Genomic DNA, 26087 nt, shown 5'->3' with positions numbered 1-26087 from the left:
TCCCATTGTCCTGTGCATATAAATAGATTGTCAGGTTTACTGACTCTTGAACATGCAACATATAATTGTCTATGGGAAAAAACAATCCGTATTCAGATCTATACCTCATTATTCTAATGATGTGTCCCTGTGTCCCGGTCGTCATTTATATTCCTTGTGTCCCGGTCGTCATTTGTGTCCCGGTGTCCCAGTTTGTAATTTCTCTTTGAGTGTCCCGGTCGTCATTTATATTCCCTGTGTCCCGGTCGTCATTTGTGTCCCGGTGTCCCTGGTCTGTAATTTCTATTCGAACAATACCTGTGTCCCGGTCGTCATTTATATATCCCACCTGTGCCCCCGGCGTCCCCGTTGTAGTTGTGTCCCTGTGTCCCGGTCGTCATTTATATTCCCTGTGTTCCCCGGTCGTGATTTGTGTCCGGGTGTCCCAGTCTGTAATTTCTCTTTGAGGCTCCCGGTCGTCACTTATATTCCCTCTGTCTCGGTCGTCATTTGTGTCCCGGTCTGTAATTTCTCTTTGAGTGTTTTTTTCTTTTTAGTTTTTGTTTTAGTTTTTTACCTTTTTTCTTTTTTCAGTTTTCTTTTTCTTCTTTATTTTTCAGCGTCACTATGAAGTACATATCGACGAACCTTTGTTTTTTTAACTTAAATCTGGTAGGCATTGATGACCTTATCCAAGTCAAAATCCCAAACCCAATCATCATCGCTATCATTTTCAGTTTTGATATGTTTTGACTCTCGCTGTCCAGGTGGATTTTCATCTAACTGCGCGGTTTTGCGTTCTTTAGCCGCAAGCCGGTTTTCTTGCTGTTCTTGTGATTCCCCGGCACGCTTTCTTTTCTTACTTTCTCTATCAGCTGAAAGCCTGTTTTCTTGCTGTTCTTGTGATTCCTCGGAACGCTTTCTTTTCTTACTTTCTCTATCAGCAGCAAGTTTTTTGGCATAAACTCTTTGAGCAGCTTCCTCGGCTGTTGCAATTGTAGGTTCTTCAGTCATCTTACAATTAAACATTTTTCCGTGAACAAATGTCTTAAATACCGTTAATGACGTCACCGTCATAGCAAAAATGACGACAACTAACTTCATGACGTCAGTCGACACAAAAACATGACGTCACCTGACAGACAGACACACAGACAGACAACTTATTTTTATATATATAGATGCAGTTCTAGGAGACCGACGGCGAAACCACCGGTCCCCGTTGGAGCTACACGGCAAGATGTTACATATAGGTTCTCATTGTCACGTTTCTTCTAACCGAGACTATAGTCCCAGTGAAGCAACAAGTTGAATTACATCATCCTGCAATTATCGCGTTTTCATGTAACTTTTGGCATAGTTGTGTATGTCTCACAATATTTCTTCCAAGGGGTTCCTTGGGTCAGGAGAGATCCCATACATTAAAGGATATGCAAGGCGTTCTTCAACAGCTTCATCAGGGTCTAATTTTGGCCACGTAAAGGTGGTTCAAAATCACCTTCAGGGGTTTGTGGTGGATGTTCTGCTAAATCACAATCGATGGTTTGGTCAATGCTTACGTTGAATGAAGCTAAAGTGAAGCATGAGTTCTAGCTTCAGATTTGTTTGTGAAACTCTTTAGAAAGCAGGTGGTGTCTTAAAAAAAATTCATTTGGAAACTGTGGAGGTAACAATGCCATTCAACCGAGCAGGCAGCAACCTCCAAATGAGTCACCTTTGTTCAGTACTCCTTCTCAGGAAAATGGAAGGCACCACAGTGAATGTACACAACGTTGACGGGATTCAATGACTTAAAATTAGCACTTACGTAGTTTACGGCAACTCTGTAGGGTCATACTGGTTTATATCCAACAGTTTGTTAGCGTTAAAGGTTGCGATGGCGTTGTTCTTCTAACGTAATATTTCTTTCCTCTTCACTGTAGTTTTCGGCTCCTTCTAATTCCTCCTGTGGCTTGTCTTGTAATAGAACAATTATTTGTTCTTCACTTATATTTTTGACATATTCTGTGGCTTGTCTTGTAATAGTACAATTTTTTGTTCTTTGCTTTAATTTTTGACACGTTCTGATTTTCGCTGTTGCTTGTAATTCTCACTGCCACTTATCTTCTAATCATATAATTCTTTGTTCTTGCTGCCACATATCTTCTAGCCACAATTTTTTTGTTCTTCACTTTCATTTTTTATTCGTTCCGACCCTCGTTGCTGCATGCCTATTGCCCACTGTCTATGATATTACTTATACGCCCTTTTAATACTTGCATGCGTAGTCTTTTTGTCTAATCGAAACTCCTCCAAAATGTTTCAACTTAATATCCTTATATTTCTTCGTTCTTCACTTTCGTTTCTGACTCGTTATAATTTTGTCTGCCATGCACCTTTTAACAACATAATTCTTTGTTTTACTTTTGTTCATAGTGTAGCCTGCGTCATCTATATATATAAAAATAAGTTGTCTGTGTGTCTGTGTGTCGAGTGACGTCACTGTCCGCATATGACGTCTGAATTATTTCATCACATACCAATTCAAAAACGAATGTATTCAAGCCGAAGTAGCTCAGTTATATAACTACCTGTTTTGGCGCAGTGGGTTTGACCTTAGCGTGGTAATACGGGACCCAGAGATCGAACCATGCTGCAGGAATGCACTACAGGGCCGACGCAGGGATCTTAGTAGTCAAGAAGTGTCGTTAATCCGATACAAATACAAATACAGTAGCTCAGTTGGTAAAGCGTTATGTTCCAGGTTCTAGGTCCGAGAGGTTCCAGGTTCGAACCTTGGCTTTAGCATTAATACAAAAGAAGAAAAAAAACTAAAAAAGATAAAAACTACAAAAAAAAAATAAAAAGAAAATACTAAAAAAAAAATAAAAAAGCTAAAAAACTAAAAAACTAAAAAAAAAGGGTAAAAAACTAACAACTAAAAAACTACAAAAAAAAATAAAAAAACTAAAAAAAGGTAAAAACTAAAAAGAAAAAAAAACTAAAAACTAATAAAAAAACTAAAAAAACTAAAAACTGAAAAAGAAAAAAAAAAAACTAAAAAAAGGAAAAAAACTGACAAATAAAGGAGAAAAATAAAACTAAAAAAAAATAAAAATAAACTAAAAAAGGTAAATGTATTCAAGTCGAAGTAGCTGAGTTGGTAAAGCGTTATGTTCCAGGTTCTAGGTCCGAGAGGTTCCAGGTTCGAACCTTGGCTTTAGCATTAATACAAAAGAAGAAGAAAAAACTAAAAAAGAAGAAAAAACTAAAAACAGGTAAAAACTACTAAAAAACCTAAAAAACTAAAAAAAAACTAAAAAAGGTAAAAAACTAAAAACTAAAAAAGAAAAAAAATGAAAAAACTAAAAAAGGGTAAAAACAGCAAAAGACTAAAAAGAAAAAAAACAACTAAAAACTAACGAAAAAACTAAAAACTGAAAAAGAAAATAAACTAAAAAAAGGAAAAAACTGAAAAATAAAGGAGAAAAAGAAAACTAAAAAAATAAAAATAAAAAAAAACTAAAAAAGGTAAAAACTACAAAAAACTAAAAAGAAAAAAGAAAAAAAAAATAAAAAGCTAAAAAATAGGTAAAAACCAAAAAAAAAGCTAAAAACAAAAAAGGAAAAAAACAAAAAAAATTATTTCATCATATACCAATTCAAAAACGAATGTATATACAGACCAGGACACAGGGAATATAAATGACGACCGGGACATTCAAAGAGAAATTACAGACTGGGACACCGGGAGACAAATGACGACTGGGACGTGTGTGTCGACTGACGTCATGTTTGTGTGTCGACTGACGTCATGTTTGTCGACTATAAATGACGACTGGGACACAACTACAACGGGGACGCCGGGGGGCACAGGGGGATATATAAATGACGATGGGGACACAGGGAATGTTTGAATAGCAATCACCATCAACAAACCTCAAGGGCAATCATTAGCATAATGAGGTATAGATCTGAATACGGATTGTTTTTCTCATGGACAATTATATGTTGCATGTTCAAGAGTCGGGAAACCTGACAATCTATTTATATGTACAGACAATAGGACAGCGAAGAATGCTGTATATTCGCAAGTTTTACGTAGTTAAAAACATATATATATATATATATATATATATATATATATTGTCTGTCTGTGTGTCTGTCTGTGGATAAGGTGACGTCATGTTTCTGTGTTGACTGACGTCATGAAATTAGTTGTCGTCATTTATGCTTTGACGGTGACGTCATTCAAGATATTTAAGACATATGTTCACGTAGAAATCTATTAATGTTTAAGTTTACAATGACCGATGAACTTACCATGGCAAAAGCCGATGAAGATGCTCAAAGAGTCTATGCCAAAAAACTTGCTGCTGATAGAGAAAGTCAGAAAAGAAAGCGTGCCGAGGAATCAAAAGAACAGCAAGGAAACAGGCTTGAGGCTGATAGAGAAAGAAAGAACAGAAAGCGTGCCGAGGAATCAAAAGAACAGCAAGGAAACAGGCTTGAGGCTGATAGAGAAAGAAAGAACAGAAAGCGTGCCGAGGAATCAAAAGAACAGCAAGGAAACAGGCTTTAGGCTGATAGAGAAAAAAAGAACAGAAAGCGTGCCGAGGAACTACCAGAGCAACGCGGAAGCGGACTTGCTGCTATAAGAGAAAGTGAAAAAAGAAGGCGTGCCGAGGAATTACAAGAACAGCAAGAAATCAGGCTTGCTGCTGATAGAGAAAGTAAGAAAAGAAAGCGTGCCGAGGAATCACAAGAACAGCAAGAAATCAGGCTTGCTGCTGATAGAGAAAGTAAGAAAAGAAAGCGTGCCGAGGAATCAGAGCAACCTGAAAGTTATCACCTGGCATTCAGGTACAACCCAGTCGATGATTATAGCTTGAGTAGATGTGTTCAAATCGGGACAATGTCTAAAATTTGTCCCTATTGCAAGGCCTTGAAATTCAATGGTGAAACAATGGGAATGTGTTGCGCCTCAGGAAAAGTTAAACTTCCTCTATTGGCTGCACCACCAGAGCCATTGAAGACGAATGAATGCTTGCCTGAAAAATTCTAATTTATGGGCACACGTAAAAATATTAAAATTAACTACAAATATGCGTGTCCGATTGCAAAACGATGACTCTGGTCAAACATTTTCAGATCAATTGCTGACAATTGGAAACGGAAAGCTCCCAGTAGACTCAATTTCAGGACGTATACAACTACCTGCTGATTTCTGTAATTTAGTGACGTCCAAAAATGAATTGATTGAAAAAGTATTTCCGACTATTCTAAAAAATTATAAAAATAATAAATGGCTAAGTGAAAGAGCGATTCTCGCACCCAAAAATATAGACGTCCACGAAATCAACAATATTGTTTTGACCAAGATTCGAGACCAGGCAGTCCTTTACAAGTCAGTCGACACAGTTTTGGAACCAAATGAAGCGGTTAATTATCCATCTGAATTTTTAAATTCCATAGATCTTTCAGGGTTTCCACCACACGTGCTACAACTAAAAATAGGCGTACCAATAATACTTTTAAGAAATATAAACCCACCAAAGCTTTGCAATGGCACTCGACTTGCCGTAAAAAAAACAATGGAAAACCTAATAGAGGCCACAATCTTGACAGGGCCTTTTGAGGGTGAGGCTGTTCTTATTCCTCGCATTCCCATGATTCCAACGGATCTGCCTTTTCAATTTAAAAGATTGCAATTCCCAATTCGATTAGCATTTGCAATCACCATTAACAAAGCTCAAGGTCAATCATTAGAAAAATGTGGTATAGATCTTAATACTGATTGTTTTTCCCATGGACAATTGTACGTTGCATGTTCGAGGGTCGGTAAACCTGACAATGTATTTATATGCAGCGACAATTGGACAGCGAAGAATGTTGTATATTCGCAAGTTTTACGCAGTTAATTTGTATTGAATCTATCTATCTATCTATCTATATAAAAACGAGTTGTGTGTATGCATGTTTGTTTGTTTGCAAAAAGAGCGTTTGCATATGATGTCATTATTAGTACATACGGCTTTGTATATGCAGAGACAATGGGAAAGCCAAGAATGTTGTATATTCGCAATTTTTACGTAGTTTAACTCCTGCAGACGAAATGAATGCTTGCCTAAAAAATTCTAATTTATGGGCACACGTAAAAATATTAAAATTAACTACAAATATGCGTGTCCGATTGCAAAACGATGACTCTGGTCAAACAGTAGACTCAATTTCAGGACGTATACAACTACCTGCTGATTTCCGTAATTTAGTGACGTCCAAAAATGAATTGATTGAAAAAGTATTTCCGAATATTCTAAAAAATTATAAAAATAATAAATGGCTAAGTGAAAGAGCGATTCTCGCACCCAAAAATATAGACGTCCACGAAATCAACAATATTGTTTTGACCAAGATTCGAGACCAGGCAGTCCTTTACAAGTCAGTCGACACAGTTTTGGAACCAAATGAAGCGGTTAATTATCCATCTGAATTTTTAAATTCCATAGATCCTTCAGGGTTTCCACCACACGTGCTACAACTAAAAATAGGCGTACCAATAATACTTTTTAAGAAATATCAACCCACCAAAGCTTTGCAATGGCACGCGACTTGCCGTAAAAAAAAACAATGGAAAACCTAATAGAGGCCACAATCTTGACAGGGCCTTATGAGGGTGAGGCTGTTCTTATTCCTCGCATTCCCATGATTCCAACGGATCTGCTTTTTCAATTTAAAAGATTGCAATTCCCAATTCGATTAGTATTTGCAATCACCATTAACAAAGCTCAAGGTCAATCATTAGAAAAATGTGGTATAGATCTTAATACTAATTGTTCTTCCCATGGACAATTGTACGTTGCATGTTCGAGGGTCGGTAAACCTGACAATGTATTTATATGCAGCGACAATTGGACAGCGAAGAATGTTGTATATTCGCAAGTTTTACGCAGTTAATTTTATTGTATCTATCTATCTATCTATCTATATAAAAACGAGTTGTGTGGATGCATGTTTGTTTGTTTGTAAAAAGAGCGTTTGCATATGACGTCATTATTAGTACATACGGCTTTGTATATGCACAGACAATGGGAAAGCCAAGAATGTTGTTTATTCGCAATTTTTACGTAGTTTGAAACACATATATAAATCTATCTATATTCACAGGTGGGACACAGGGACACAACTACAATGGCGCATAACTAATATGGCGCGTAACGACTTACGCGCGCGGGGGGGCGCGAAGCGCCACCCCAACAGCTAGTAGATACTAAAAGACACGATCACTCTTGAAGGGGGGGCATGTAATTTATTCTCTTGAAATGTCTTGATAAATATGACGTCACTCACACGGGTCCTTTTTTTCAAAATTAAGTTTCTGAACGAACTTTCTCAAACTCTTGACCTATGTGGATCATTTTTAGGCCAGAAAATCCCGAGATACCAATTTTCCCGAAAAACATATAGAGCTGTTTTAATAAGATTACTATATTTAGTTTTTTTTCCACTGAAAAGGAAAATGAAAAACTCACAGCGAATATCATATCTCCATAGTATCCAAGCCTAAGATGTCTTTCTCTTATTATCTTTTTCATTGCTCTTAATTCTCTCAATACTTCAATGTTTGAAACTGAAGCTCCTCTGACTTTGTATTCACTTTCCCTAAAATATATATCACAAGATTGTTATAAAGCATGGGCATGACAAAAAAAATCCAATTTTGCTTATTATGAGCAAACATTCGTTCTTTCCTACATTGCTACTACTCCTGAAAGCGATATTTTTTAAACAATTTGTTTGGAGTTCTTGTCTACTGTGAGTAAAGAAAGACTTGTGCTACTATACTAGTCAAAAAGGCCCACTTTGTGGGCTGAAGACCGAAAGAAAACCATAAAACAAATTCCGATGAATTTTCATCTGTTTGACAGTTGAGAATAAAAAAAAAATGAGTAAACCATGGCAAAATATGGTAGAACAATGGATTAACACTCAGCTCGTTAATACTAAAAGAATGGGTAATATGCGCCCGGATTCGATTCCCGCTCCCCCAAGGTTGGGAGATAGGCTTGCTACCTGTAAAACAGTTCGTGGTAACGAACTGTAGTAAGGAGCGTCCGACTCAGTAGTAAACGAAACTCTAAACAAGAGCTAAGAGCTCATATGGCACTTGTGACGAGGCAAGAAGAGCTAAGAGCCAAAAGCTCATATGGTATGAGCTCTAGATAATTCTAAGAATCAATAGATTGATTTAAAAGGAAAATCAGAGGCTGAATGCCGGTCAGGATTTAAAATAAGAGCACTGAGTCATGACGTCCTTCTAAATATCAAAATTCATTAAGATCCGATCACCCACTCGTAAGTTATAAATACCTCATTTTTTATAATTTTTCCTCTCCCTTTAGCCCCCCAGATGGTCGAATTTGGGAAAACGACTTTATCAAGCCAATTTGTGCAGCTCCCTGACACGCCTACCAATTTTCATTGTCCTAGCACGTCCAGAAGCACCAAACTCGCCAAATCACTGAACCCCTCCCCTCAACTCCCCCAAAGAGAGCGAATCCAGTACGGTTACGTCAATCACATATATAGGGCATTCGCTTAATCTATCCACCAAGCTTCATCCCGATTCCTCCACTCCAAGCGTTTTCCAAGATTTCCCCCTCGAACTCCCCCAATGTCAACAGATCTGGTCGGGATTTGAAATAAGAGCTCTGAGTCATGAATTCCTTCCAAATATCAAATTTCATTAAGATCTGGTCACCCGTTCTTAAGTTAAAAATACCTCAATTTTTTTAATTTTTCCAAATTAACATCCCCCAGCTCCTCCAAAAAGAACGGATCCGTTCCAATTATGTCAATCACGTATCTAGAACTTGTGCTTATTCTTCCCATCAAGTTTCATCCCGATCTCTCCACTCTAAGCGTTTCCCCAGATTTATGTTTCTATCCTCCAAACACCTATGTCCCCGGGTCCAATTCGAGTCGAAAATGGAGCATCTGAGACATAATATCCTTCTATATATATGAAGTTTCATTAAGATCCGATCACCTATTCGTAAGATAACAATACCCCAATTTCCACGTTTTCCAAGAATTCCGGTTTCCCCCTCCAACTCCCCCAAATGTCACAGGATCTGGTCGGAATTTAAAATTAGAGCTTTAAAGCACAAGATCCTTCTAAATATCAAATTTCATTAAGATCTGGTGACCCGTTCGTAAGTTACAAATGCCTCATTTTTCGAATTACCCCCTCCCCAACTCCACCAAAGAGAGCAGATCCGGTCTGATTATGTCAGTCACGTACCTTAGACAGGTTTTATTCTTCCCATCCAGTTTCATCCTGATCTCTCCTCTTTAAGTATTTTCTAGGATTTCCGGTCCTCCCCCAACTGCCCCCCAATGACGCTGGATCCAGTTGAGATTTAAAATAAGAGATCTGAGTTACGAAATCCTTCTAAATATGAAGTTTCATGAAGATCCGATCACTCCTTCGTAAGTTAAAAATACGTCATTTTTTCTAATTTTTCAGAATTAACCCCCCCCCCCCTAATAGAGCGGATCCATTCCAATTATGTCAATCACGTATCTAAGACTTCTGCTTATTTTCCCCACCAAGTTTCATCCCGATCCCTCCAATCTAAGCGTTTTCCATGATTTTAGGTCCCCCCCCCCAATGTCACAAGATCCGGTCGGGATTCAAAATACGAGCTTTGAGACACGATATCCTTCTAAATGTCAAATTTCATTGAGATCAGATCACCCGTTCGTAAATTAAAAATACTTCATTTTTTTAAATTTTTCAGAATTACCCCCGCCCCCAAAAAAAATACACCAAAGAGAGCGGATCCGTTCCGGTTATGTCAATCATGTATCTAGGACTTTTGCTTATTTTTCCCACCAAGTTTCATCCCGATCCCTTCACTCTAAGTGTTTTCCGAGATTTTAGGTTTCCCTCCCAAGTCCCCCCCACAATGTCACCAGATCCGGTCGGGATTTAAAATAATAGCTCTGAGACACGATATCCTTCCAAACATCAAATTTCGTTAAGATCTGATCAACCGTTCGTAAGTTAAAAATTCATTTTTCCTATTTTTTCCGATTGACCGGCCCCCCACTCCCCCCCCCCCCAGATGGTCAAATCGGGAAAAGGACTATTTCTAATTTAATCTAGTCTGGTCCCTGATAAGCCTGCCAAATTTCATCGTCGTAGCTTACCTGGAAGTGCCTAAAGTAGCAAAACCGGGACCGACAGACCGACAGAATTTGCGATTGCTATATGTCACTTGTTTGATACCAAGTGCCATAAAAACGGAATTTTATACCAATAATTACATGAAAAGAATTATATTTTAATTCTGATTTTAGCTATATGAGTTTCATCAAGTTTAAACTTACCCATCAAAAGTTAAAAGCCTGAGAAAATTTGCCTTATTTTAGAAAATAAGGGGAAACCAAAAGCGCCATTTGGGCCAAATCTTTTGGTGGGGATGAACTCCATCTTGGCCCCCTCCCCCTCCTGACTCACTTCGTGTCGTGTAAGAAAAAAATGCGAGTTTTGGCAGCATATCGATCGAATATTCTAAGTAAAAATGCATTTTCAGCACCCGTGTGTTGCTTGGAAATGTACTGTAACCGAATGTGGAACTCAGCCACACTGAAATCTAAGATTAATTCTAACAACGAAGATCATAATCAACGAGGTTAAGTGATTAAACTGAAAGTGAAAAATTCAACCAGACTGCAGGCTGGCCTTCCTCAGCGAGAAACTTTCTTATTTAAATAAACAATACGTCAGTGAAAGTAATCTTCGTTAACATGCTGAGGATTGTAACCAAAATCTCGTTTTTCTTTCAGCAGAAATCTTTCAGATCAAATATATTTACAAAAAGGAAAAACGTAACAAGAGAAAAAAATATTACAACACTCAAGGTAACAAGGGGAACTGCCGAGGTTTTATCTTTGCAAAATCGTGAACAAGCTGGTTGTAGTCCAATTTTTTACTACATCCCTCTCTGCAAGCATCAAAAGGAGGTGACTGAAACGATCGTCTCCTGTTGTATACTGCAGGTAGTTTTCCACTATTTCTAGGCTAGAAAACAAGCGCTCATTGCTCGCTGTTGTCACAGGAAGTGTGGGGGCAATACAAAGTACTTTAATTACTTCTGAGTAAGCCACTGGTAATGCCTGAAGATGGTCGACAATGTCTAGGAAGTTTTCCGGCTTTTTCTCCTCATCGAGCAAGAAACCAGCTTGAGATTCGAGAAGAATGTCATCGATATCAAGCTCACCGTAAAGAGAATAAAAACGCTTGAGCAACTCTGTGTCCATAAACTTGGTCGAGCTTGGATCCAAGGCTTCGAGTGTGCTCAGCACTGGCAAGTTATCTGTGAACCTTCTGTCAAATTCGGCTAGTAAACGGTCGAAAGTCTTGGAGTACTCTCGCTTCATTTCATCCGCCAAAGCAGTAGTCCGATTTCCAGATTGGATGAAGTTCTTTCCTAGCGTCGAAGTTGTAACAAATTGTTTCAGATGCTTGGTGATCTTTTGAGTTCTAATGCTAATGGCTATTAATACCTTTATATTTACCGAACTAAAAAGTTAATAGGCTTAATGATGTAAAGTCTTCTACTTTTCTCTGTGCTCTCGTCTTTAGAGTCTTATGGTAGCGTTGGCCTACAATCTGGGGTTCGACCGGTAGAGGATGTAAAGTGTCTCTAATTTTCACAAGGTTTATGTGTCGAGCATAAAAATGTTTATTTACACATATGATACAGTAAATGTATATAAGACGAGGACAGAAACAGAATAAGAACTGACTCGAGTAATCTAAAACGGTGGGTTATATTCACTAAAACAAGGAAATAAACATCGAAACATTTGACAGGAACTGATCTATTTTAATCTGTCAAAATAGAGGAATTACTGCAAATATTCAGAACTTATAATATTAATATAATCATCTAGGAAATGGGCATTTGACAGAACTTGAGAATTTTATTATGTATCTAACCTACTTTCAAAGTTTACAATGATTAATAGCAAATAGCGTAATTACCCCAAGGGTCGTCAGGTAATTACGCTCTTTGGTTAATACGCGTGCAAATATTGGACAGAATGGATTATGTTGGACATAATGGATTATTATGGCCGGCAAAGGGCCCTTTGTGGTGGGAGCTTGGGCCCCCTGGAAAATCTGGGGTGGGCATTTGCCCACCCCTGACCCACCCCCTCCAAATGGCGCCTCTGGGGGAAATACCCTTTAAAACTGACAGAATCTTAACGAAAACCACACCATCAGATTCAGCATATCAGACAACCCCACAATAGAAGTTCCAAGCTCCTATCTACAAAAATATGGATTTTTTTGTTTTTTTGCCACAAGACAGATCATGGATGCCTGTTTATTGTTTGTTTTTCGTTTTGTTTTTTCTTCCTAGGGGTGATCGTATCGACCCAGTGGTCCTATAATGTCGCAAGAGGGCTGAATCTGACAGAAATTAAAAGTTCTGGTCCAGTTTTTAAGCGACCAAAAAAATTGGAGGGCACCTAGGCCCCCTCCCAAGGTCATTTTTTCCCAAAGTCACCGGGTCAAAATTCTGAGATAGCCATTTTATGCAGCATAGTCAAAAAGCCTAATAACTATGTCTTTGCGGACGACTTACTCCCCCCCAGTCCCCGTGGGAGGGGCTACAAGTTACAAACTTTGACCAGTGTTTACATATAGTAATGGTTATTGGGAAGTGTAAAGACGTTTTCAGGTGAATTTTTTGATTGGGGGAGGAGCTGAGGGGAGGGGGTTATGTGGGGGAGCTTTCCATGGAGGAATTTGTCATGGGGGAAGAGAATTTCTATTGAGGGGGGCGCAGAATTTTCTAGCATTTAAAAAAATGAAAAAATAAATATGAAGAACTTTTTTCAACTGAAAGTAAGGAACAGCATTAAAACTTAAAACAAAAAGAAATTATTACGCATATGAGAGGTTGACCTCCTCCTAATACCTCGCTCTTTACGCTAAAGCATTTTTAGTAATTTCAACTATTTATTCTATGGCCTTTGTGATTCAGGGGTCATTCTTAAGGAATTGGGACAAAATTTGAGCTTTAGTGTGAAGAGCGAGGTATTGACGAGGGGGCGAACCCCCTCATGTACGTAGTAAAAACATACAAATTTAGAAGTTTGTTACGTAAGTTAATTCGTAAGTTACGTATATTTTTACTAATAAAAACTTTCGTAAAAAGTTAAAAGTTCTAGTTGCCTTTTTAAGTAGCCAAAAACTGGAGGGTGACTAGGTCTCCTCCCCCGCTCCTTTTTTCTAAAAATGTCCGATCAAAACTACGAGAAAGCCATTTAGCCGAAAAAAATAATATGCAAATTTCGTTTTAATTATTCATGTGTGGAGAGCCAAAATCAAAACATGCATTAATTCAAAAACGTTCAGAAATTAAATTTAAAAAAAAAAACAAGTTTTTTTAACTGAAAGTAAGGAGCAACATTAATTCAGTTCAAATTTTTTCAGTGTTTTCACAAAAGAGTGCGCGGAGCTAAATCTTGAGATTAATGTGAACAAGTCAAAGATAGTGCGCTTTAACCCGCTAAAAAGTGATGTTATGGAGCCAAATGTTCAATTCCTTCTAACAAACAGTATCAAGATCCTTGGAGTTACTTTCTCCAATGACTTCAGCTTTGCCGCACATATCGAAAATGTGGTTAAAAGTGCAAACGCTAGTCTACAGACTTTAAACGGTATGCGTAGGTTCAGTGCGAACACAGAGAGTATTAAGTATGCTTACATAGCGTATGTCCGCCCCATTCTGGAATATGCATGCCCTGTTTGGGTGCCCTCAGCACTCAGAACAGTGTATCTTTGTCAGGAACTTGAATCGGTTCAGAAGCGAGCGGTATCGATCATCTTGGGCCGCCGTGACATCCCCTACGAAAAGGCTCTGGAAGTGCTACGACTGCCGTCACTCCAAAACCGGTACGAAACTCTGATAATGAGTTTTGGAAAGTTCTTGCTTTCTAAATCTCAGCACCGTGACATTCTACCTGATCAACCTCTTCCATCAAGAACGAGAAAGCAAGATAAATTAGTTACCGTTAAAGCAAGAACAAACCGATATGGTAATTCTTTCGTCCCAGTTTTCGTCAAAATGTACAATAGGAGTTAATATTTATAGTTTGATTTATATTCACAAGTGTAGTTTGATTTTGAATATGTTGTAAAGAAACACAAATCAGCGATAACTGTCAAGTTTTTGCTATTAAACCTGTCTACTACTACTACTACTACTACAACTTAAAACGAACAGAAATTACTCCGTATATGAAAGGGGCTGTTCCCTCCTCAACACCCCACTCCTTACGCTAAAGTTTTTTAATGTTTTAAAAAGTAGAGTGGAGAGAAAGAGTCAAACTTTAGCGTAAAGAGCGGGTGTTGAGGAGGGAACCAATGATTTTGTGACTCTGGGGGAGGGAAGGGACAATTTTCTTGTAATATGGCATTGGGTTTGCTGTAACTACAAATGACAAGTAATGACAATGAAATTTATGACTTCAGGGTCAGAATTGGATCATGTCAATTAGTCTTATTTCAATTTCTGCAAAATTTTCTGGAAGCATTACAAAATTATTAATTCAAGCAAATCTACCATTGTCTCAGACTAAACAGTGGCATCATTTAGGAAAGGGGGCTGATTAGGGCTGTATCCCCCACTTTTATGAAGAACCTGAGATCAGTGGTAGGCATCTATATTGATTAGAATTTAACTGTGAAGAATGTTGCGTACGCTAGGCTACAAACTTCCAGAAAAACCGGGTTTTGTGGCTCAGTTAGAACGAAACCTTTCACTTAAGAGAGAAAGAAGGTACAGTCATTGCACAAGTCCAGAAAATCAAAACGACTTCATTTCAATTGTTGGAACAGGAGAGATAAATACTTCGTTAACAGTATTAAATACCTGGATGACTGATTAAACAGTTTACTGAAACTAAAGCGAAAGAACAAACTCGTGGCTGCTTTGATATGGAGAAACTTGATGCTCAAAGTCAGTCAAGGTTCATAGACCATCAAATATATGGCTCTGCTGGCCGGATTGTGTTGTTCATTGTATAATGAACCCCCTGCTAATATGCACTATCAACTTTGTCTTACTGTTCTGAAAGCGGACTAGCTCAAGAAATCATTTACAAGATGAGCATACTGGTATGGATCAGGGAGCAAAGTACTGAATAGATATGATTGCATTTTGTTTTTTTTATCGATTACCAAAACATTTGATGTTAGATTAGGGTCAACCTAGTCACATGGACTTGTAACCAGACTTCAAACATTGAACTTCACGATTGTCTGAAAGGGATGCCAATAGCACATTCCGATATACTGAAAATTATACAATGTCCATTACTGTGCCTATATCAACTGCTGGTAATAAGAGATACGTGTCAATACTAATCCTGATTACAACCTATCTTAGATCAACAATGAGCAATCTGGTGCTGATATTTAGTGAAAAGGCCCCTGAGAAATCATTGGATCTAGATACTGTGGTTAATATTTTGGGAAAGCAAAACTTTGTCGACTTCCAGTGATACAATAAACTGCAAATTACTTCCCAACACCAGTTCTATATGCATTCATTTAGCACTTTCATTTTTTTTTTTTACTTTTATTGGTTGATTTTAGAAGATCCAAGGCCTAGCACTGGGAATTTAGAGTTTTATTGCAACACTAGGAGTCGGCAAGGTTTTACTTTCCCAAAATTATCAATCATAGCATCTAGATCCAAGGGCAGCTCAGAGATATTGCTCTTAAACAGCTCTGTGATCAGGCCACTGTAGGGGGCAAAGACAGGTGATCCAGCCCCTTCTTTTTGTTCAGAATGAAATGAGGCAAAGCCTTTTGGAGTAAATGTCCCTTGGACCCCTAGATCATTCAAGAGGGCTGTGTATGCTGGTGTGATGCAGAAAAGACTAAGAACTAATTATTGATGTATAATAAAGTATTAAAGTTGACACTTACTTTCTCACCCGATTGGGCTTCTTCATAATGAAGACTTGTAGAACAGATAATTTAAACAACCTGAAAGAAGTGGTTTAATAAATGAAAAAAATTAAGCATAACAGAATCACCAAAAACAAAAACAACCTTCTTGAAATATTAATAAAAGGTATATAGAGTTATCATTTTTTCGATTTACAGAGTTGTCTATTATTTTAGTTTTCATTCAAATGTCACACGTTCAAAAACATACCAAAGGTTGAGAGTGGACAATTACTAGATAGCTTTTTCCAATAGAAGATGAAAAGTACTTGAAAAGTAAAGATTTAAGATGACATCTCAAACTATCTTCCAGAGGAAAAATTTCCTTATACCAAAACATGTTTACAAAATACTGTTTGACACATGTAGTGGAAATTTTCCTGCATAAAACTGGTTATTAATATCCAGTATATTTAGCACAACTCTGGATTAATACCCATTAAATACGTATAGGTATTAAAATTCTAGACTGCTATATTAAACTCAGATTCACAGTCAACAATATCATAAGCCCCTAAGTACCACCTTTCCTGATAATCTAACACTATTTATGAAATATTTACTTAATGTATTCTGATTTTGGATCTATATATTGCTATATATAGTAGACTTGAATACCAACTTTGGAAGAAATCAAATGCAATTGTTTACAGATATTTTTAGTGTTTTAATTTAGACAGTTTAACTACAATAGTTAAACTTTAGGTGAAGAACATCTAATCAATTTGGACCATTCTTTTCATTATCCTTCAGAGATCAACAGTTGAAAGAGGTCCGATTCAAAGGAGATATGGGTCAAAGGTCCTATACTGGGGCCTATAATCATACAAACTAAAGTCCCTTACAATTTATAAATTACTAATTTAGACAGTCAAACTACAATAGTTAAACTTTAGGTGAAGAACATCTAATCAATTTGGACCATTCTTTTCATTATCCTTCAGAGATCAACAGTTGAAAGAGGTCCGATTTAAAGGGGATATGGGTCAAAGGTCCCATACTGGGGCCTTTAATCATACATACTAAAGTTCCTTACAATATACTAATTACTAATTTAGACAGGTAAACTACAATAGTTAAACTTTAGGTGAAGAACATCTAATCAATTTGGACCATTCTTTTCATTATCATTCAGAGATCAACAGTTGAAAGAGGTCCGATTTAAAGGGGATATGGGTCAAAGGTCCCATACTGGGGCCTTTAATCATACATACTAAAGTCCCTTACATAACTATCATTTTCACAAACTGTCATATGTCTATCTATAGTAAAATACATACTTAGATGCTTTGAGGTTGAACTTCTATACAGCACTATTAGCGGCAATATTTTGGGAATATGCAATTGAATCATTGCAATTTAGGACTCTTATAATGCAAAATTAGTCTCATATTTATAACCAACAATCTTAGAAACACTTAAATACCCATTTTGGTGGAACTTAAATACCCTGAATTACAGCCTTTTTTAAGTATGTGATGTTTAAATTTTGTATATATACATTCAACATCAATAAAAGCGTTCCTTGTACAAACTATGGAGCCTCAGTGCAAAGCAACTCATATAGCAAACTTATTGTAATTTTAAAAAAAAAATAACTGGTTCAAATAGGATTACTGGCGGAAATAGAAAAGTATCAGGTGTCTGCAAAAGTTTAACTGACATTTTGGTGTCTCTATTCAAGGAAAACTCAAAATTACTCTGCAATCTAAACAATTTTCTTAAGTAAATCAACCCATTTGAAAACACAACATCAGATTTTAACAGTAAACTAATAGCTCTTTTATTTCAATGTCTTATACAAGGGATGTGAGAGGAGAGACTTTTTCAACTGTCTTTGAGTCCCTGGATGAAAAAAAATCCCAAGACAAGTTTGAGTAAAAAGGAGCAAAACATACTTACAAGCGCCCTAAGTAAAGGAGCGGATTATAGAGATGATAAATTCAGAGCGAAAAAGCTTCTTCTGGAAAAATGGGAAATTTATTTCAGAACTCTAGTCTATGAAGAAGGTTACTACAGCCAACTACTGTAGTATGATTACCACGCATGATTCAATATGATGTAAAAGACATTTCTTGAGAGGAAATAGAAACTACTCAGCTACTCTGTAATCCTCAACTAAAAAACCTAGTTGACAGAGGACAGCATCTTTGAAGAGAAAAACTGTCAATTTTTTTACTGATGTTAACCCAGCAATCAGGACCTTTTTGTTCATAGAAAAAGGTGTCAGAGTTGTAATCTAGATGGCAATATTAGTAATGAATAAGTAGGCCAGTCAATTTATTTGTATTACATGGTCTTGCTCCAAGTGCGGAAAGACAAATCATTTTGCTTGTGTCTGCTGTAGCAAACCAGTAGATACTATTGATACGGAAGGAACAGATGGAAATCAAGAACAAGAAATTTATATTGATACATTACTTATTGGAGCCATAGCTGAGAAATCAAGCCAACTGACTGTGGCTATCAAACTGAATAATTCAGCATGGGAAACTCTATTCAAAATCGACACAGGAGCTGAAGCAAATGTTATCCCAAAATCTGTCTTTGACAGACTTAAACCCAAACCACAACTAGACAAGACAAGTCACATCCTTGTAGCTTACGGAGGAACTCGCATTCCAATTGTGGGAGTATGGTCTTTAAATTGTAGACATAAAGGAATTATCAACAAAAAGTATAGTTTCTTTGTAGTTGATACACAGTCAAACCCAATACTAGGATACAAAGCATCTGTAGAAATGGGGTTTGTGAAGGTAGCTATATCTATCTCTTCCTTATCTACAGAGAAGAGTGGTCAGAAGAACCCAATTCCCAAAGAGTTTGATGACGTCTTTGCTGGGATAGGTAAACTCCCAGGTAAGGTAGAGATCCATGTAGAAAAGAATGCAATCCCATCAGTTAATCCTGTCAGGATAATACCTTTTGCCTTACATGAGAGGGTTAAAAGCGAACTGGAGCGCCTTGAAAAATTAGACATCATTGAAAGAGTGGTGACTCCAACCGAGTGGTTTAATTCAATTGTAGCCATGGAAAAGTCAGACGGTTCGTTACGTTTATGCTTGGATCCAAGAGAGCTTAATAAGTCCATACAAAGGCCCTATTATCCAATGCCAACTTTTGAAGAAATAGCAGCCAAAATTCATGGCCATAATAAGTTCTCTAAGCTTGATGCAACATCTGGGTATTTGATGCTGGCATTAACTGAGAAGTCTTCACTTGTCACAACTTTCAACACCCCATTTGGCAGGTACAAATACAAAAGAATGCCATTTGGATTAATATGTGCACAAGACGAATTCCAGCAAAAGATGGAAGAAACCTTTGGCAACTTGAAAGGCGTTGGCGTCATTGTTGACGATATCCTTGTATCAGGAAAAGATGAAGAACATGATGAGAATTTAAGGAAAGTCCTAGAGAAGGCCAGGGAAGTTGGAGTAAGGTTTAATCCAGAAAAATGCACATTTGGATCAACAAGCGTGCCATATTTTGGACATCTAATAACTGCAGATGGTATCAAACCAGATCCTTCAAAAGTTCAAGCCATAATTGAGATGCCACATCCTTCAAACAAAGATGAACTGGCCGCATTCCTTGGAATGACAAACTTCCTTTCAAAATACATTCCAAACTTGTCATCTCTAAACTATCCCCTCAGAGAGTTAGGAAAACAAACTGTCTTTGAGTGGACCAATGAACATGCAACATCAATGAATAGAATCAGAACTTCGATCTGTAATAACCTCGCAACCTTTGATACTAAGGCAAAATCTGTTGAGATGAAAACCGACGCTTCCAAGCATGGTCTCGGGGCAGAGTTGAGTGTAGGTGGAAAAATTGTTGCTTTTGGATCAAGGGCTCTCACATCAACAGAACAAAACTATTCTCAGATTGAAAAAGAGCTATATGCTATCCTCTATGGCTGTAAAAAATTTCATCAATTTGTCTACAGGAGGAGAATCATTGCACATACAGATCATAAGCCACTGGAGGCTATATTGTCAAAACCACTAAGCCAAGCCCCTCCCAGGCTCCAAAGAATGATGATTCAGCTACAGCCATACGATATTACGGTTCAATATGTTAGAGGAAAGGACATACCAGTTGCAGACACACTGTCAAGACTGCATCCACCCCACTTTGATGAAGAATGTTCCCTGGAGATTGAATTCCATGTTCACTCTGTTATGAAAAGTATCCCAGTCAGTGATAAGAAGATGGGGATCATCTTAGAAGAAAATAAGAAAGACCCTATTATGATAGAACTTACCTCAGTCATACAAAAAGGATGGCCGAACCACCAACACCAGTGTTCTACTAGCATGCAACCTTACTGGAATGTTAGGGATGAGTTGTCCAGCGTTGATGGCATCATTTTAAAAGGAAATAGAGTTGTCATTCCAAGAGCATTACGATGGGACATTCTGCAGCAATTGCACGTATCACACCTAGCAATGGAGAAAAGCAAGCAAAGAGCCAGAAGCTCCGTTTACTGGCCAAATATGAATTCAGTTATAGAAGATCTGATCCAGAACTGCAAAGCTTGTGGGAAATTTTCCAGAAATAATCAGAAAGAACCACTGATATCAACATCAATCCCACAGTATCCTTGGGAATACCTGGGTATTGACCTTTGCAAGATCTATGGAAGAGACTATATAGTAACCAGTGACTACTATAGTCGTTTCATAGAGATTGACCAAGTCGAACCAGCAACCTCTTCAGAAGTAATAAAGAAGCTCAAGGCCCATTTTGCTAGATATGGTATTCCAGAAAAAATTCGGTCTGACAATGGACCACAGTTTACATCTTATGAATTCCAGTCCTTTTTGCAGAAATGGGACATCCAACATCTGACTTCAAGTCCGAATTTCCCGCAGTCTAATGGCCATGCTGAGAAGGCCATGGATATAGTGAGTAGGATCATGCTAAAAGCTATAGAGTCCAATACAGACCCCTACCTTGGTCTTTTAGAATATCGGAATACTCCAGTAGATGGTGAGGCATCACCTGCCCAGTTTCTTATGAGTAGAAGTTTAAGATTCATCCTTCCATGTACTCGAAAGCAACTGGAGCCAAATACTGTTCCAAAGACAAAATTCCTCAAAGTAAGAACTAGTTGACAAAAAAGGCAGAAGCAGAACTATGACAAGGCTTCTAAAGATCTAATAGAGTTGAAAGACAACCAACCCATTTGGGTCAAGCTGTCAAAGGAAGCTACATGTTGGATGAAAGGTGTAGTGACGTCATGCATATCTCCAAGATCTTACCTTATACAAGCCGAAAATGGTAGATTTTATCACAGAAATTGGGCCCATTTGAAACCACAGTCCAGTGCTGAAGGCAACAGTGCTCAACAATCTTCAGGATTCACAGGGGATGAGGACCTTCCAGCAGAATTTCACCCTCCCGTGACTCAATCCTCTTCTCCAAAAAAGGCTGTTCCAAAGACTCCAGATAATCGTAGTACAGGAGAAATCTTCCAAGACAGCCCATACAGAACCCCAAGAACTCCAACACCCCCTCCAGCAGCAAACAGTGAAAGCAGAAACGGAGAGGATTATTCATGACCCTATGTAACAAGAACTGGTAGAGTGGTTAAGCCAAGGAAGATAATGGACATTTAAATTGGTAGTGTTTCTTTTTTTTTTTTTGTGCGTGCTTTTATAGCACAATTATTATTGTGAAAGAAAGGAGATGTTGTGTTTAGTGCTTTTATGCTTATGCTTGCTGCTTATTATCTTATGATTGCTGTTTGCTTATGTAGTTTTGTTGCAGGTCAGTTGGCTTAATAAATTATTCGACTGGTAACAATACAAAAACTACAATAAATAAATGCTATAAGAAAATTAGAATAATAAATAGACTAATACCAACAGCTTGGGGTTGTACTGAGAAGATATTACTCCAGATTTGAAAATCATATATAAGACCCCAAATTGATTATGGGCTCATTATCTAATACGCTTGTGCAAAGACCCAACTGCAAAAAGTTGAAACCTCGCTAAATGACACAATACACCTCATATTTGGCCTCAGAAAATGTGTAATTTGCTAAGTTTCTGCATAAAGACAGCAACTTATCAACAATAAATAAAAGAAGAAGGTTCTTATTTTTATCAGATATCTATCAGAAAATTATTTATCAGAAATCTAAGGCAACAGCTCAAATACTCTGTACAACAGGTGAAAAAAATCCATCTGTGTAGAAAGGAATTGCACATGAGTTTGCTATTTCAAATGAAATTTTCAGTGTCAGCTAGGTCTATTGGCCTCACATTCCCCCAAACCCTCTATAGACTTGGACCAACCCATAATAAATACTAATTTCTCATTCTAGACAAAAGAACTTACCTCTATACAATACATCCAGAAAAAATTTGTTAAACTTAGAATGAATGAAAAGATTTCGTAAGGAGCTTATCTCCCATCTGAGAGAAAGATATATTTATCGAACCAAATTAAAAAAGAAGACCTAATCAGCACCACAAACTTTACAACAAACAAAATGAACAATACTATTAAAATCATACCCTAAGAGACCAAAATGAGGTACTCACTTAGGTAAAATTCTATTTTGGCTATCTTAGAAAGGGGTTAAGTCAGGAAAATGAAACTTTCAGGGATGGGTCTACAGGCTAAAGTATGTCCCAGGAAGATATTATGAAATACCTACCTCTACTCCTTCTCTCTTTAGAGGGTCCTGACCTATGATGACCTATAAAAATCCATGTGTTTATAAGTAAAGCCTTGAAAAATAGATCTTCTGCTTAAATAAAGTACAACAAAATTGTTTTCAGCTTCAAAACTTTGCCTAGTCCCAATGTATAAGGTTTTAAAGATATGTAAACACATTTCCAAAATTTTGAAGAAAAACATTGATAAGGCTAAAAATTCAAATCAACTAACAGGAATTGTAAATAAAAAAACAATAACTGAAAATTAAGGTAAAATGTTATTTTGTCAAAATTTCAACACCTGTCATGTAGGCAAATTTCAGGACTGTATAGAGGGAGAAGGAGTGAAGGTATGTAGTGCAAAATACCTTCCAAGGACATACTTTAGCCTGTAGAACCATCCCTGAAAGTTTCATTTTCCTAACATAACCCCTTTCCAAGATAGCCCAAAGTAGCTGAAGTAGAATTTTAGGTAAAATTCTAGTTAATTGACTTCTTACTATCTCAGAAAGGGTTTAAGTTAGCAAAATGAAACTTTCAGGGATGGGGCTACAGGGTAAAGTATGTCCCAGGAAGGTATTTTAAAGTACCCACCTCCACCCCTTCTCTCTCTAGAGGACCCTGAAATTTGCCTACATGACAGGCCTATACCTATTGAAATTTTGACAAAACAACATTTTACCTAAATTTTCACTTACTAGTTGCTTTTTCTTAGCCTTTAGTTCTGAAAATACAATTCCTGTTATTTGAGCAGAATTTTGAGCCATATCAATGTTTTTTGTTTCAAAATTTAGGAAATGTATTTTCATATATTTAAAACATTATAAAATGGAATTGAGCAAATTTCTGAAACTGAAAACAATTTTGTTGAAATTCAATTAAGCAGAAGATCTATTTTGCAAGGTTTCACTTTTATAACACACATATTTTTAAAGGTCAGGGCCCTCTGGAGGGAGAAGAATGGGAGGTAGTTGCTTCAAAATACCTTCCTGAGAAATACTTCAGTCAGTATATTCATCCCCAAAAGTTTCATTTTCCTAACCTAAACCCTTTCTGAAATAGCAAGAGGTCAATTAACTAGAATTTTACCAAAATTTACCCTTAATTATACATTTACACACACACACACACCCCCATCCAAAAAAACAAGAACAAAAGAACTAAAATTCATACTTAGTAAAAAGGATTTCTTTTATGTTTCTCCTAAAAATAGAAATAGCCTATCATAGCTATTTCTAAAACTCTGATGTAGCTGATTTTAATTTCTAATCCCTCTATGAAGCACAGAAAATGTCAACCAGGTTGAAACAATCAATGGAATATTAATCTCTCTAGAAGATTGAGTGTCATAAATTGTGGATCATGGATCTTAAATTAACTAAAATGTAAAAACATGAAAGGATTACACCATGATGTAGCCTAAAAATGAACAAAGTGCATAGGGGCTAACTCTTATAGCCCAAGGGCTAGTAGTAGGATATCCTTATTCACTCCAAGACATTCTGCACCAAATCCTGGGATTGCAGATCAACCAAAAAATGAACAGCATTATTTTGAAGAACTCATACAGGCCAGACAACCGAAGCAAATGTACAAAACAAACACTACTGAGGTAACGCGAAGCTTACTCAGTGAATATTATTGATCAACAAGCCCAATGTGTTATTTTGAAATTTAAATTGTATATTAATGCCCCAAATTGTATCAAAGACGTTTTACCCAATTCTATTGTGTTATTTTCATTATTAAAGACCATAAAGTGCTATATTATAGTACCTTACCTCAGTACTCTATTATGTTTATGTGTTTTTTAATTGGTGATAAGATGTCAACGTTTCCAAGTTTCGAATTTGCTTTGTCCTTGGCTTTGCAAAGTTGCCAATACAACATTCTTTTGACAATTTGAAAATTCAGCCAAAAGGTCAGTGAATATGCATCCTAGTGTCAATTCATTGACTAAGCAAGCAGAACAGGGTCGGTCAGCTAACGCAAGCGTTGTTGCACTCGCTAGGAGTAAAATCACTTAAACTGAAGGATTTAGTAGGTGGGATTAATGCTTTTCTTGCTGAGTAAGCTTTGAAGATGCTCCAATCACCTTCAAAATCAAACCAAAAGTACCAACAAGCCCCGAAAGAAGCAAAAGCAAAGCGACAATAAAGACCCAGTAAAAGACCCCAGACCCAAGCGACCCAAGACACAGCAAAGCGACAATAAAGATCCCAGTAAATGCTAGCATTCAATAAACTGACTCACCAGAAAGAAAACCATAGAGGTTTCACGCTCCAATCTTCAAGTTGTCGAATTTCACTTTTTTTCAGAAGAAACATTATCGATACTTGTTTATTTATTTTGTTTTTTTCCCAGGGGTGATTGTATCAAACCAATGGAGTTCAATCAAATGTGAATTTAAAGCTTTTTTTAAGAGACAATACAGATATTAGGTCAGGGGAAAGTCTTGTTTTCTACCATTTAAGGAAACCAAACTACGACTTTATCCCAAAGTGGACGAATTTGCAATCAGTTTAAAATTGCGAGAAAAAAATTGATTTGAAAGTATCAATAGCTATATTTTAAGCTTCCCATTTGAAAAAGAATTAATACCACATGGTGATAGTACTGGATTCAACCAAGTTGATTTGCCTTATTTGTAATGAAATTAGACTACGTTTGGTAATTGTAATTACGTATCAGCTATAATGAGAAGGGGTGAGTAATTATTTAGGGTAAGGGCAGGGTAGATTCCTAAAAATAACATTTTAATGGACAAACTGCTTACTCTTCATGAGATATCAGTTAACTATTAAAAGAGGTAGGGCAGGATTAGGAATAAATTGAATTGTTCCTCTATAAAGCTAAAATGCTACATTCCCATATTTACCAGCACAGAGATGGAAAAGGCAAAGCAGGTCATTGTCAGCTCCACCGGGGTATTTCTTTAAGATGATAAATACTTTTAGTAACTTAGTTTTCAGCAATTTCAAATGGTGTTATTTTCTTTTTTCTATTTGTATTAAGTACTTAAAAATATTTATAGAAATGTATATAATGTATTTATCGATAACAAAATTCGCTTGTAGAGGTTGTGATGGCTTCAGTTACATAAAAATAAGAAATACCACATAATTTACATCAACACTAAGAATTTTACTCCTTTTCATTGAACTGAAATTCTCTGGTAGTAATATTAATAAAGAATTTTTTACCAAAATCACTATTCACTTCAGTTTTTAAGTATATTCATATTTTATCCAAAATTTATGTTACAAATTTAGACGTAAGACGGTTCTAACTAACGTACATTACAGATTTAAACGTTCTAAAAGCGATTAATCCGGTACTTTAAGTTAAAATCTAGGATAGGCCTGGATATGATTTGGAATACAATCAGAAATTAAAAAAAAAAAAAGAGTTTT

General features: G+C 36.9%; 1 protein-coding gene across 1 annotated transcript in view; it reads right to left on the bottom strand.

Moving 5' to 3' along the window:
• Positions 1 to 24574, bottom strand: part of LOC136027133 (uncharacterized) — a gene marked incomplete in the record, with an annotated part of 38768 nt that extends 14194 nt beyond the window's left edge. The window contains 3 exon segments of the mRNA XM_065704098.1: positions 7491 to 7620; positions 15977 to 16036; positions 24456 to 24574. Coding sequence (XP_065560170.1) covers positions 7491 to 7620; positions 15977 to 16002 — 156 coding nt within the window.
• Between the last annotated feature and the right edge of the window lie 1513 nt (positions 24575 to 26087).

This window comes from Artemia franciscana, chromosome 5 (assembly GCF_032884065.1).
Source record: "Artemia franciscana chromosome 5, ASM3288406v1, whole genome shotgun sequence".
Lineage (NCBI taxonomy): Eukaryota > Metazoa > Arthropoda > Branchiopoda > Anostraca > Artemiidae > Artemia > Artemia franciscana.
This window is presented reverse-complemented; position numbering and strand designations above follow the sequence as displayed.